At 37.4% G+C, this 12089-nt stretch overlaps 1 protein-coding gene across 20 annotated transcripts in view; it reads right to left on the minus strand.

Annotated features, from left to right (window-relative positions):
- Positions 1 to 12089, minus strand: part of LRRFIP2 (LRR binding FLII interacting protein 2) — a 124028-nt gene that overhangs the window by 44300 nt on the left and 67639 nt on the right. For 13 of the 20 annotated variants that reach the window (XM_057554804.1, XM_057554801.1, XM_057554798.1 and 10 more), the window contains 3 exons: positions 10027 to 10116; positions 4197 to 4241; positions 2666 to 2782 (listed from right to left, as the gene is read on the minus strand). In XM_057554804.1, coding sequence (XP_057410787.1) covers positions 2666 to 2782; positions 4197 to 4241; positions 10027 to 10116 — 252 coding nt within the window. The remainder of the gene's footprint in view (positions 1 to 2665; positions 2783 to 4196; positions 4242 to 10026; positions 10117 to 12089) is intronic. The other 7 variants (XM_057554811.1, XM_057554809.1, XM_057554810.1 and 4 more) reach the window with 1 other exon arrangement.

Raw genomic sequence — 12089 nt, forward strand, 5'->3', positions numbered from 1 at the left:
ATAACTGCCACTGCAAACTGCCAAAAGGGGCAAACAGGCAGGTGATGGTGGGGCTGGGGAAGGCCTGGAGTAATCAATCTAACATATCAAATACTTCCTTGACATTAACTCTTGCAGAAAAAACATTAGCAAATGGGGCTGGGGCTGTGTACAAAAGCTATATAAGTTATACCATTTTTTAACATACAATTTAAAAAACTATCAATCATTCAAATAATTTTTAGCATAACACTCCACCGAGAACTAGTAAAGTATGTAGCAAATTAATTATAAGCTGAAGATTTTACTGAGTCATGCAGAAGTTTTTAAAAATGTAAAACTAGATATGAACAAAGTTGTCTTTCAATGACTTGGTTACTGACCACAATTAATTTGGGAGAAAGATAAGTAAAGGGAGGGGTATTAAACAAATATTTTAAACACAATGTCAAATGAGAGAGTCTATCCTGAGGACATTATTTAAATGATGAGAAAAGCCTTTGCTCCAAATGTTACCATAATCCTTATAAGAAAAGTGAAGCAGGTCAAATTTTAAATGGAAAATATTGTTTCCCTTGTACCTGACCTTGCTACCTGAGGTCTATTCTGGATGGTTGATTTAGGGGGGAAATAATTGCTACAGGGCCCTGAACATAACTGTACAATTACAGGCAGGATCAATTATCAAAGGCCCATTACACAGAGTTTCTGTATTATATTTCCCCTGCCCCCTTAATTCCCTCTTTGGTAGGTTTGCCTTTTACTCATTGGTTCATTCGACAGACATTTATCAAGTGCCTATTAGGAACCAAATGCTAGGATACAAAAATCTCATTTCTCAAGTAGGTTGTTCTCTCAAAGAAGAAATACAAGTAAACAGTGAGCACAAGCTAAGTCTGAGGCTGGAATGCCCCATCCTTTTGTCCCACTAGAAAATGGCACCTAAAGGCAAGAGTTAAGCTTATTCGACTTTGCACCCTTGTGCTTATGCCTGGTACTTAGGAAGAGTTCAATAACACTGACCCCTTCAAAGTCAGAGCCAGGCTGACCTGGGCCTCCTTCTGCAGTGCCACTGCCACTGTTCCAAACCTCCTCGCCCTCTCCTAACCCTCAGCCCACTTTTACGAGCTGCCCATTTCACAAGCCAGACTCCTGCTCCTACCCCGCCCACAATCTTACTCAGTCACCACTGGTCCCTCCCTCCTCCTCTACTGTGTCAGTGGGAAGGGGCGGCCGCCTTCCATCCATCTGATCCCTGGACATTCCTCTCACCCACTCAGGCACTTTCTCAGTCAGCTACCCCTTCTCCTTCCTTAACCTTCATAATCTCTCTCTACTGGCTCAATCCAACCAATGAAAACAACAACCAATGCTGCCTTTAGAAGAACACAAAAACCTCTTAACTTCCTCTCCCTCTCTACTGACCAAACAACTTCCATTCTCCAATACTCTCTTCAGAGCACGCTGCCTACGTTTTCTCCCATCACAGTTTTGACTTGCTCATCTCATCCCCATTGTTCAACCACAGGGTAACTCTTCTCCTTGCCTCCAATGCTTCTTCCAGTCTGTGGTCAATCTTTAGGAATGCAAATCAGATAGTACTGCTCTGCTATTTAATACCCCCCAGTTGTCAGGGTAAACCTGAATTCCTGCCACACAAGGTGCTTTGTGATATGGCTCATCACTACTTCTCCAGCCTTCTCTCTCACCCACTACGAATCCTCACTTCTCATTCTACCCTCTGGCAACTTTGCTATACAGATAATCTTGTGGTTCTCTGAATTTAACTATCTGAGAAAGCCTTCACCCTTCAGCTTCTTTGCCTGGTTAATTTTTATTCTTCCTTCACCCCTTGTCTCCTCCGAAAAGCCTTTTTTTTTTTTATGTCTTCTTCTAGTCTAATTTAGATGATGCTTCTCTGAATTCCCTTAACAGCCCTATTCTTGCTACTACCATGGCATCACACCACCTGGTTTTACTGGTTTATATCCATTTGTCTTCCCTATGAAACAGCGAACTCCTTAAGTCCAAAGTGTGCTTTACTGCCTGACTCTGTGAGGCCAAGTGCTCAACAATGCTGAACGAATGAATAAATGCAATTTTTATTACTGCCCTTCCCTCGTTCCTCAAAAAGAGCATGTTCAGCAAATAGACATTCAAATACATTTTGAAAGGGTTATTAATAAGAATGGAGACTCAACTAATGGGTTAAATGAGCTTACATTACTCAGGTATTTCTGTCATCCCAAATATTATTATACTTGTCTTATCATGAAACACTGAGAGATAACTGTATTCAGGCAGCCAAATAACACCATAACAGCTCAAAAGACTAATAATTCCCCAAATCTGGTTCCTTGTACATCCACATATTTTCCATTTAAAATATGGCCAATTATTTGAGATAATTACTTTTATATACATTAGAAAGTTTTTTTGGCATTTGTAAATTAGCAGAACTCATTCCAATATCATCAAATGTTCAGGAAAGAGAATGGAAGAATTAACTAATCTCCTTCCCTTCAGACCCTAGTCACATTCTTGAACCGCACTAACAATTTTTTTAAAGAACTCATACCATACTTTTTTCTTCCTACCAAGACACATTAAATGTTAAATAGTTCCAGTAGACTACAAAGAAGCCAAAAAATTGTTTATAAAAAGCAAACCAAAAATCGCGGTTTACCCGCAATTCACTTAATGAGGTGTCTGGATCTATTAAGCTGCTGGTGTCCCCGCTTCCTCGTCTGGATGAGTTTCCACTTAGAGGGGTTGTTGCTGAGGCAGAATTTCGAGATGAAGGCTAGAGAAAAAGAAATATGGCACTTTTAAGTCTTGTTTCTTTAAAACTATATTTGCTGTGGAAACTAAAAGTGGGCCAGGGTGGTGGGGAGAGATCTAACACAGTGTGGACAAGAAGTTACCGAATGCAATCTACAGGCAATTTAGACTGGCTTTGGGGAGAGGGTACCCAGAGACAGGCCCAGGCATACTAAGCACAACTGTGTGCGCTTGCTTTATTGGAATCTAGAATTCATAATAACTAAGAAGGAAATGGTTCGTGTGAGAGTTGTCTGTTTTCTAAGTTTATCTTTGTTGTATTGTAAACAGCACTGGGGTGAGTACATCAGCTTGATTTTAAACAGTTTTAGAATGTTATAGTTGGTATGCTAATTAGCAGTCCTCCTATTTAGTTCCTGAAGCTGCTTCTTTAGAATCTTTTCTTTTCCTAATACTTTGCTGATAAAGTTGGAGATAACTATTTGCAGCTGACAGCAACAATACCGTGTATCACTATGAATTTAGACTGCTCTTCCCACAATGAGTTTAAATGCGACATCATGCTACTGAATTAATAAATGGCAGGGATTTGTGCTATTCAATACAGCAGCCAACTAGCCACATGCAGTGACTGAGCACTTGGAATGTGGTTAGTCCAAATTGAGAATTTTTTTTTAGGTGTAAAATACACACCAGATTTCGAAGGCTTAGTGTGGAAAAAAGAATGTAAAATATTTCATTAATAAGTTTTCATATTGATTATGTTTAAATATTTTGGACATTTGGGTTAAATAAAATATATTATTTGTATTAATTTTATCTGTTTCTTTTTACTATTTTAGTGTGGCTGCTAGAAAATTTAAACTTACATATGTGGTTTACATTTGTGGCTTGCACTGTATTTCTGCTGGATAGAACTGGTACACCTTTTGGGGGCATAGCACAAAATTAATCCTGATAATTTCCCTAAGATGACTTTCTAAAAATATTTCTAGAAGAAATATTTTTAGAGACTTTTTAAACACAAAGCAACTCCTAGAAAGGAGTTATTTTATTGTACTTTGAAGAATTATTTATTTATAATAGGAAAAAAACAAAACCCTCAGAGTTTGTCACCACCATTCCTAAAGACACTTCTTCATTTTCAGTGTTTAATGGCTTCTTCTAAGGATTAAATTCTAGAGGAATGAAAATCAAAAAAGCAGCCAAAAGTTTAAGAGGTGACATTCAAGGAAATAAAATGCAGTGTCTTTTCTCTTCCCAGTGCTTCACATGATTCAACCACAGAGGAATTTGGGGGTCAAGGACAGGAAGTAGATGAAGAGAGGAAGAGTAGCTCCATCAGTTAAACTGTTGTAAAATCAAGAATAAAATAGGAGTAGACAGTAAGTTATTGACCTTGAGAACTTAATTTCCTTAGGAATTTAGATACTCACCCTTGTGTAATTTTCAGCATATTGTTTGTCAGATTTTTCATCCAACTAGAAAAGAACAGAGATAAAAATCAGAAAAGATTCTTAGCATTTTGATTTTTTTATGGGGAATAAAAAGAAGTGACCTCATTTGAGTTCTCCAAGTTCAATCGATACTTGGAACCTAAAAGCAAACATACTAAAACTGAAATAAAAGTTGGGACACATAAAACAAGACGTTAAGAACTTTAATTCTTATCTAAGGAAGACATGGAGTAAGCAAGCTGTCCTTATGAAAAAATTTAGAACTTTTACACAGATTTTCTTTTCATGGTATTTGAAACATATTAAAGAAAACTATATATAAACTTAAATTTTATCATTGTGAAAGTTAACACACACACACAAAAAAGTGTATACATCAAAAAGAAAATTCTGATAAAACCAAAAGCCAAAAAACTTTTTTATCTTAGCATTACTGACACAGGACACACAGATTAAGAGTAGCACACTTAGCCAAAAAAGTTCAGATTGGACTAGAGCATGTAAAATATATCATCAAAAAAATTTCCCCACAGCACTAAGGAATTGGTTGTCTGGTTTTTGTTTTTGCTTTTTAAGTAATACATGCTCATGTATCTAAAAAAAAGAAAAAAACAGCACAAAGGGTATGCAAAGTAAGCCTCTCTCTAGAGGTACACCATACCCGGATCTTCAAGGGCAACCTACACCCAGTCTTTAAAAAATTCTAACAGTAGTGGCCCAAATACATTCCATATCTTCTTTTTCCCCTTACCATGTTTCAGAGATCAGAGAAAGTACTTTATTTTTCTTCATGGCATTTATCACTCCCTGACCCCATGATATTTATTAACTTATTTATTAATAAACAAACTTATTGTCTGATCTCTCTCTCTTTAATGTAAGCTCTATGTCTGTATGTTCTTTTCTGTATTCCTAACACCAAGAATAGCACCTGGGGCTTCCCTGGTGGTGCAGTGGTTAAGAATCTGCCTGCCAGTGCAGGGGACACGGGTTCGAGCCCTGGTCCGGTAAGATCCCACATGGCGTGGAGCAACTAACCCCACGTGCCACAACTACTGAGTCTGCACTCTAGAGCCTGCGAGCCAAAACTACTGAAGCCTGTGTGCCTAGAGCCTGTGCTCCGCAACAAGAGAAGCCACCGCAATGAGAAGCACGTGCACCGCAACGAAGAGTAGCCCCTGCTCACCGCAAATAAAGCCTGCGCGCAGCAATAAAGACCCAACACAGCCAAAACTAAATAAATAAATTTTAAAAAAAGAATAGCACCTGGCATACAGGACTCAAAATTTGTTGGATGAATGAATAAATGAATTATATCCCATATGTACTTATAGACTTACCTCATTTATTTTAACAGCTGCATAGTAACCTATTATCTGGACATACCATAATTGAGTTATCCTATCTTCTGCAGATAGGCCTTACGGTTGTTTTAGTTGGTGTTTCAAGAAGGGAAGTACCTAAAAGGTTTAGTCTAAAACCCTGACTTTATAGCTGAGGAAAGAGAAATTCAGAGGTGAAAGATCTTGCTGAAGCATGCGTAACTACTAAACGTCAGAGCTGAATCCAGACCTCAGTTTTGTGAATTTTTCGTATTTTTTACCTGTATATACTGTCCCAATTACCACTGGGGGAAAAAAGTCACAGAAAAATTTAACTAAATGAAAATATACCCAGACTCCAACTCCCAGACCAACCCTCCCAGCCCAATCTAGAGAAGAGATTTGAAAACCTTCCTTAATTATTAAAACACAAAATGTCATTATTTCTGGCTCAGTTCAGATCACTTCACTCTAGCTTCCTCATATTTGACAGTTTTTTCTGTTTTTTTTCAATACCCACATTTATTTGTGTTCATTTTCTGTCTCAGTAAACACCTTTTATTATAAGTACCAAATCAGAATATAAATACTATCTCAGACTTCAAATTTTTTTGCTACTTCTTACTGTAATACTTTTAAAAAAAAGAACTGATTTTAGTTCATTTTGACTTCTTTAAACCACATATGAAATGTTTTAAAACAGGCAATGACAATAGTTTTTAATATTGGCAGTTATTGCCATAAAAAGGAATTATCTTCCTCACATCCATACTAGTAAAATATATTGCCTAATATTTAATGTGTTATTCCTCAGAGTGAAAGAAATACCATATCTAAATAAACTGACTTATTTTCCTTAAGAGTATCTTCCAACTCTCTTCTACTAATGAGTTAAAGAGAAAAACAAGCAGCATTCAGAAACATTCTTCCAGGTCCATTTGAAATCCTGTCTCTTATCCCACTCTCACACAAATGACCCCCAAACCCACCCATTTTTTAATAGACAGTCACCTGAGAATAATCGTACATTTCAGAGGCTGCATCGCTGACCCAGTCCACTGCAGGATTGATTCTGTTGCTTTCGCTATCTCCTGACAGATCCTAACTCCCGCACCTGCCCAAGTTGATCATGTGCCAAACTTCAGGGATTGTGGAGGTAGCAAAAATGCCTAGAGCAGCCCCGCTGCAGGGACTTGGCCAGGGACTCTTCAGTGCTCACTTCTCAGGCTCGTGCTGCGTTATGTGCAGCCTTCCGTTTAGACGAAAAGCTAGTTGAAACCTGGTATTCTAAAAGCGCTGGGAGGTCTACATAGCTGCATTGCAACGATAAGCTAGTGTTCAAAATGATGACCAAAAGAGTCTGCCAGACCCTCAAAAGGCTCTTAAGTGGAATAAGATATAATCATGTTTATATACTAAGGTATAAAAGAGGGAAATGTTGGTAAAAGGGTACAAACTTTCAGCTAGAAGATCAATAAGGTCTGAGGATGTAATGTAAAACATGGTGACTACAGCTGATTTTTAAAAATTGTTATGTATGAATAACATGGAAAAAATAAATACGCAATAATATGAAAAATCAGAAAACAAAGGCTACATGTACTATATAGTCATATTTTTGTAAAACAAGCAAATTAAACTGAGATAGAGAAAAATACGGAAAATAAGTCATCAAATTGCTTTAAAAAAAAGTGGCTAAACAAAATGGTAGACTACAATATAAAACAACAACAACAAAACAGAAAGCAAGGCTTTTTTCCTTAGTAAAGCCCTCAGGACTTGCTCATGAATACTGACTACAGCCTACTATTCTCAAAAACTTTCAAGTAAATATTATGCCATTACACTCCTAAATAATTAAATAGGTAATTTTCCAATCAAGAAAAGGGTTCCCTTGATAGCTGGAAATGGAAAGTTTGCTGACAGGCTCGTATCAATAATATTGCATATTCGTATTAATGCACAAAGAAGAGCACATGATGGCAAACTTTATTGCTTCTTTTAAGAATTTCAAATTATCGACTCGCAAAGTCTTAAATATCATCTTTTCCATATTTCAGTGATAAATGCCTTTGCCTTATTTATGTCTGGGAAATCTGAAAATGCTTTGCTCTTGACATTAGAGTATAGATTGTTTCTCTTTAAATCTACACTCCTTGATTATTTGTTGAAATTAGTACGTGAGAAATATTTCTTAGAATACATATCTTGTCAAATCTTTGAAACTCTTGGTTTCTTCTTAAAAGAAAGGTATTTCTTATTCTCTGATTAAGAGGCCCTTTGACCTCCGTTTCAGCAAATGGCTACTTTGACAGATAATTTTATCCTACTAAAATGGTAAAATACAATTTGAACCTTTTTGAGTGGAAACAGAATTTTAGTTGTGAACACATTGGTTTTTTTTGGCTGTGTTGGGTCTTCGTTGCTACGCACGGGCTTTCTCTAGTTGCGGTGAGCGGGGGCTCCTCTTTGCTGCGGTGCGCGGGCTTCTCATTGCGGTGGCTTCTCTTGATGCAGAGCACGGGCTCTAGGTGCACGGGCTTCCGTAGCTGTGGCTCGCGGGCTCTAGAGCGCAGGCTCAGTAGTTGTGGCACACGGGCTTAGTTGCTCCGTGGCATGTGGGATCTTTCCCGGACCAGGACTCAAACCCGTGTCCCCTGCATTGGCAGGCAGACTCCTAACCACTGCACCACCAGGGAAGCCCCGTGAACACATTTTAATACCATCATTTGAAAGAGTTGTTTAGAAATAAAGATGTATTTTATTCCAAATTTTTTTGCTCTAGAGAGGGGCCCAACATATATTTTAGGCTTTGCCAAGAGGTAAAATTAAGGATATTATATAGGTACTTAGATAACCATTAAAAAACAAAAAACAAAGAAAACTTTGGCTGGTAGTCTATAAAATAACAGGGGGCTGGCCAGATTTGCCAACCACTGCTCTAGAGAAGCTTGTGCTTATGTTATAAGGTATACAGCATGATTCGATATACATATACACAGCCTATATACATGTATATCAAATCATTATGCTATATACCTTAAATATGTATACTTCTTATTAAAATATGTAGATAAATCAAAATAACTACCTGGCAAAAGAGAAGAGTTTTATTTAATTAGTAGAGGCAGTGGAAGACTAAAAATAACCGTCAACCTTTTCACTCCTGTGTAGTTACTAAAATAAATTGCCAAGAAATAAACGTAAGGAGGACAAAGCCAGTAATTCAGACATCACATTAGATGCTAAAAGAATTCAAAGTTTTTAAGAGAAAAGGTGTACACAATAAATTAAATTGTTTACATCTATGAAAAAACAGGTTACTAAGCAAATTAATAAAATGGGCTATATTTCAAGGGAAGGACTTGGGAGCCAGTCTTCTAACTTTGTGTGCAGAGAGACTGTTGATGTGACCAAGGTCAAGATGGGACTGTTGCTCAGCCAGCCAGCTTTGAGCACCAACAATCTGGAATACTTAAGGACAACACTCAGAATTGTTTTCTAGGATTAGTCATTCAGAAATAGCTATTTAAATACAATCGGTGATGTGCTAAATATAAATAATTCTCTCTTCATTAAAAAACTGTCTAATTTTTTGTTAAGAAGCCCTGCCTCAACTGCTTCAAAGCGCTTGATAATTAGGACAGCGTTGGTCCAAGGGCAAACAACACTAATGCCAGTTACGGAGAGACGTCACAGACAGAAAATCAGGCTGTTACATACATCAGGCAGGTAGACATCTGCAGGTCTGGGTTCCTTCATTAAGGTAAATGCCTCAAGGCATTTCTACTGGACAGTCTTTCCTAAATTCAGTTCCCAATGAATGTGAAAGCAATGGATAGGCATTTCTTCAAAACAATGCCATAATCCAAATGTTCAAAATCTATTCAGATTCTTCCCAGTTACTATAAATTAGTGACTCTTTGCTAAGTAGTATATTTTATTGTCCAACCTTCAAAGTTTACCTAAAAATTTATAGATTCTCCAAAATGAAAAGGGAAGAAAAATTTTAAGACTGATCAGGAATATCTAAATATGGGCTAGGTATCAGATGGTTTTAAGGAGTTATTTTTCATTTCATTAGGTATGATAATGGCACAGTAAATAAAGAAAAAAGTTCTCAACTAGAGACGCATACTGAACTATTTATTGGGAAATGGCATGATGTATGGGATTTGCTTTAAAGTACTTCAGAAAAAAAAGGAGGAAAAGGGGAAGAAATAGATGAAACAAAATTGGCAAAATATTGATAATTGTTGGAGCTGCTGATGGGTCTATGGGGGAAAATTTCCACAGGAAAAATGTTTTAAAAAATCAGAACGTATCAATATATACATTTCAAAACAAAACAAATAACTGTATTTTATGCTAGTGTGCTGAAATAAATATTTCCTAGGCAGTAAATTAAGTTCCTAATTTTAAAATAGCTATTTTGTTAGCTGTTAGTCACAAGTCTGAGACCATGAATCCCCATGCGCTGCACTCACGCTGGTCAGATCTGGGATGCTGACATCATCCACGTCGGAGACCACACTCCCCCTACGATTGGAGCGACTAAAATAATCAGCTGCAGAAACCTTTCAGTCAGGAAAAAAATGAGATGCTTTAAAAGTTAAGAAGAGAGACAAGAAAAAGATAAGAACATTGGCATATAGGGGGAAATTTTTTTTTTTTTTTTGGTGTGTGATAAAGTATCATGAAATGAAATGAGGAAACTGCTGTGATTTACCTACTCAAGAAGGTGAGAAAGAAATGTAAAGGGTTCCTAAATGACATCACAGCTCCCTAAAATAAGCTCTTATTATTCATCGTAGCTAGAGTTCTATGCTATAGAGATCATCCATGTACTGCCTGAGAACCAGCATCACCCTCACCATCAGGGATTCCAGGATAGCATTTACCTAACGCCTCTACTATATTTCACAAATGTATAATGCATTATAGCTATCAGCTCTGTTACGCACATATATCCTGAATGCAGAACTATCTGCAGAGTATTTACTGTGCCTTTTACCAATTTCCACAGTTCCCTCTTTTTCATATTCCTCAGGACCGAGAACTGTAGAACAAAATAATGAAAGAACTACACTGGCCTCTTTCTGGTTCCCCAAACATACCCAGTCTCTTCCCATCTTAGCCGTTGGCACTGGCCTAGGAAGCTCTCCTCCCAGCTCTTCAAGCAGTTCAACTCTCAGCTCAAAGGTCAACTCCCTTGGAGAAGCCTTCTCTGATCACTCCATCCAAGGGATCTCTCTCTCTCTCTCTCTCTCTGTCTCTCTGTCTCTCTGTCTCTCTCTCTCTCTCTCTCACTCTCACACACACACACACACACACACACACCACTCAATGTCTTCTATAATATCACCTGCTTTTTCTCTTCACAGTCCCCGGGTTTACTTTCTCTTTTTTGTTCCTATCTTTATCAGTTTATTTTCTATTTCTTTCACCAGGATATAAGCTCCATGAAGTCAGAAATCTGGTCTATGTGGCTTACCACATTATTCCCAGCACTTAACATGGTCCCTCACATATAACAGGTACTCCCTCCATACACATTTGTTGAATTAATAAATAATGAATATCTTTTACCTCACTCATCAGCTGTTCTTTACCTCAGCTCTGTCTGATTACCTTACTCAAAAACTCTGCTCTTCCAGAAAGGAATCTGCAAGCCCATCCACAGAGGTGCCTTCCTTAAGGCTTAAGATATGAAGTTTTGCTAAGAGCTGAGATAATCAAGCAATAGTATTCTTGTTCACAGTAATACAACTTAGATTTACATAGAATAATATAACGGTACCCACTCTCTCAGAATTTTGATAGTTATTTTCTAGATAGTAATTCATTTAATCCATACATTAAGCCTACCTACAAAGATAGTCATTACATGCCCATTGTACAAATAAAGAAATCGCTATTAACACAACTAACAGGTTGGAGAAATGGTTCAAGCCCAGGCATCATTATTTCAGAGCCCCTGCCCTTTCCACTCCATCACTTTCTGGGGTGCTTTCGGTGTCATGGACTGTTCTTTCTCCTGCAGCTCTGAGTATGAGCATTAACTGGCTTGCCAAGGGACCACAACTGTCTTAATTAGATCACTGGATTTCTGGCAACAAAGCTCACAAACTCTTGCTGTTCCCCTTTTCTATGTAAACTTTGGGTTTACAATCTTTCATAAAACATGACTTGTATTAAATGGCCTTCTATTTTCTTAAAGGAATTATAGCCTCTTAGTTATTGGGCTCTTTTGTTTTAGCTCTAAGCTGACACACCATCCTCACCAATGTAATTTTCGAATCAATTTTTAAGTGTAGCAAAAATGTCATCAGCTCTCTAAAATTTCTTGCTTCATCAAAAGAATAACCTGAAATTATATAATTTGTATTCTAACATAGCTATTTGTTACCTCTATAATTGTAACTCTAGTTGAATTCTAAGACCAAAATTTTAAAATTTTGCCCACAGCAACTCAAAGTATTCGTGGGCCTTAAAAGATGTATAAACTATGGTTAAATTTAAATACACAGCGAAGAAAACAACTAATTAA

This window comes from Balaenoptera acutorostrata, chromosome 10, assembly GCF_949987535.1.
Source record: "Balaenoptera acutorostrata chromosome 10, mBalAcu1.1, whole genome shotgun sequence".
Classification (NCBI taxonomy): Eukaryota; Metazoa; Chordata; class Mammalia; order Artiodactyla; family Balaenopteridae; genus Balaenoptera; species Balaenoptera acutorostrata.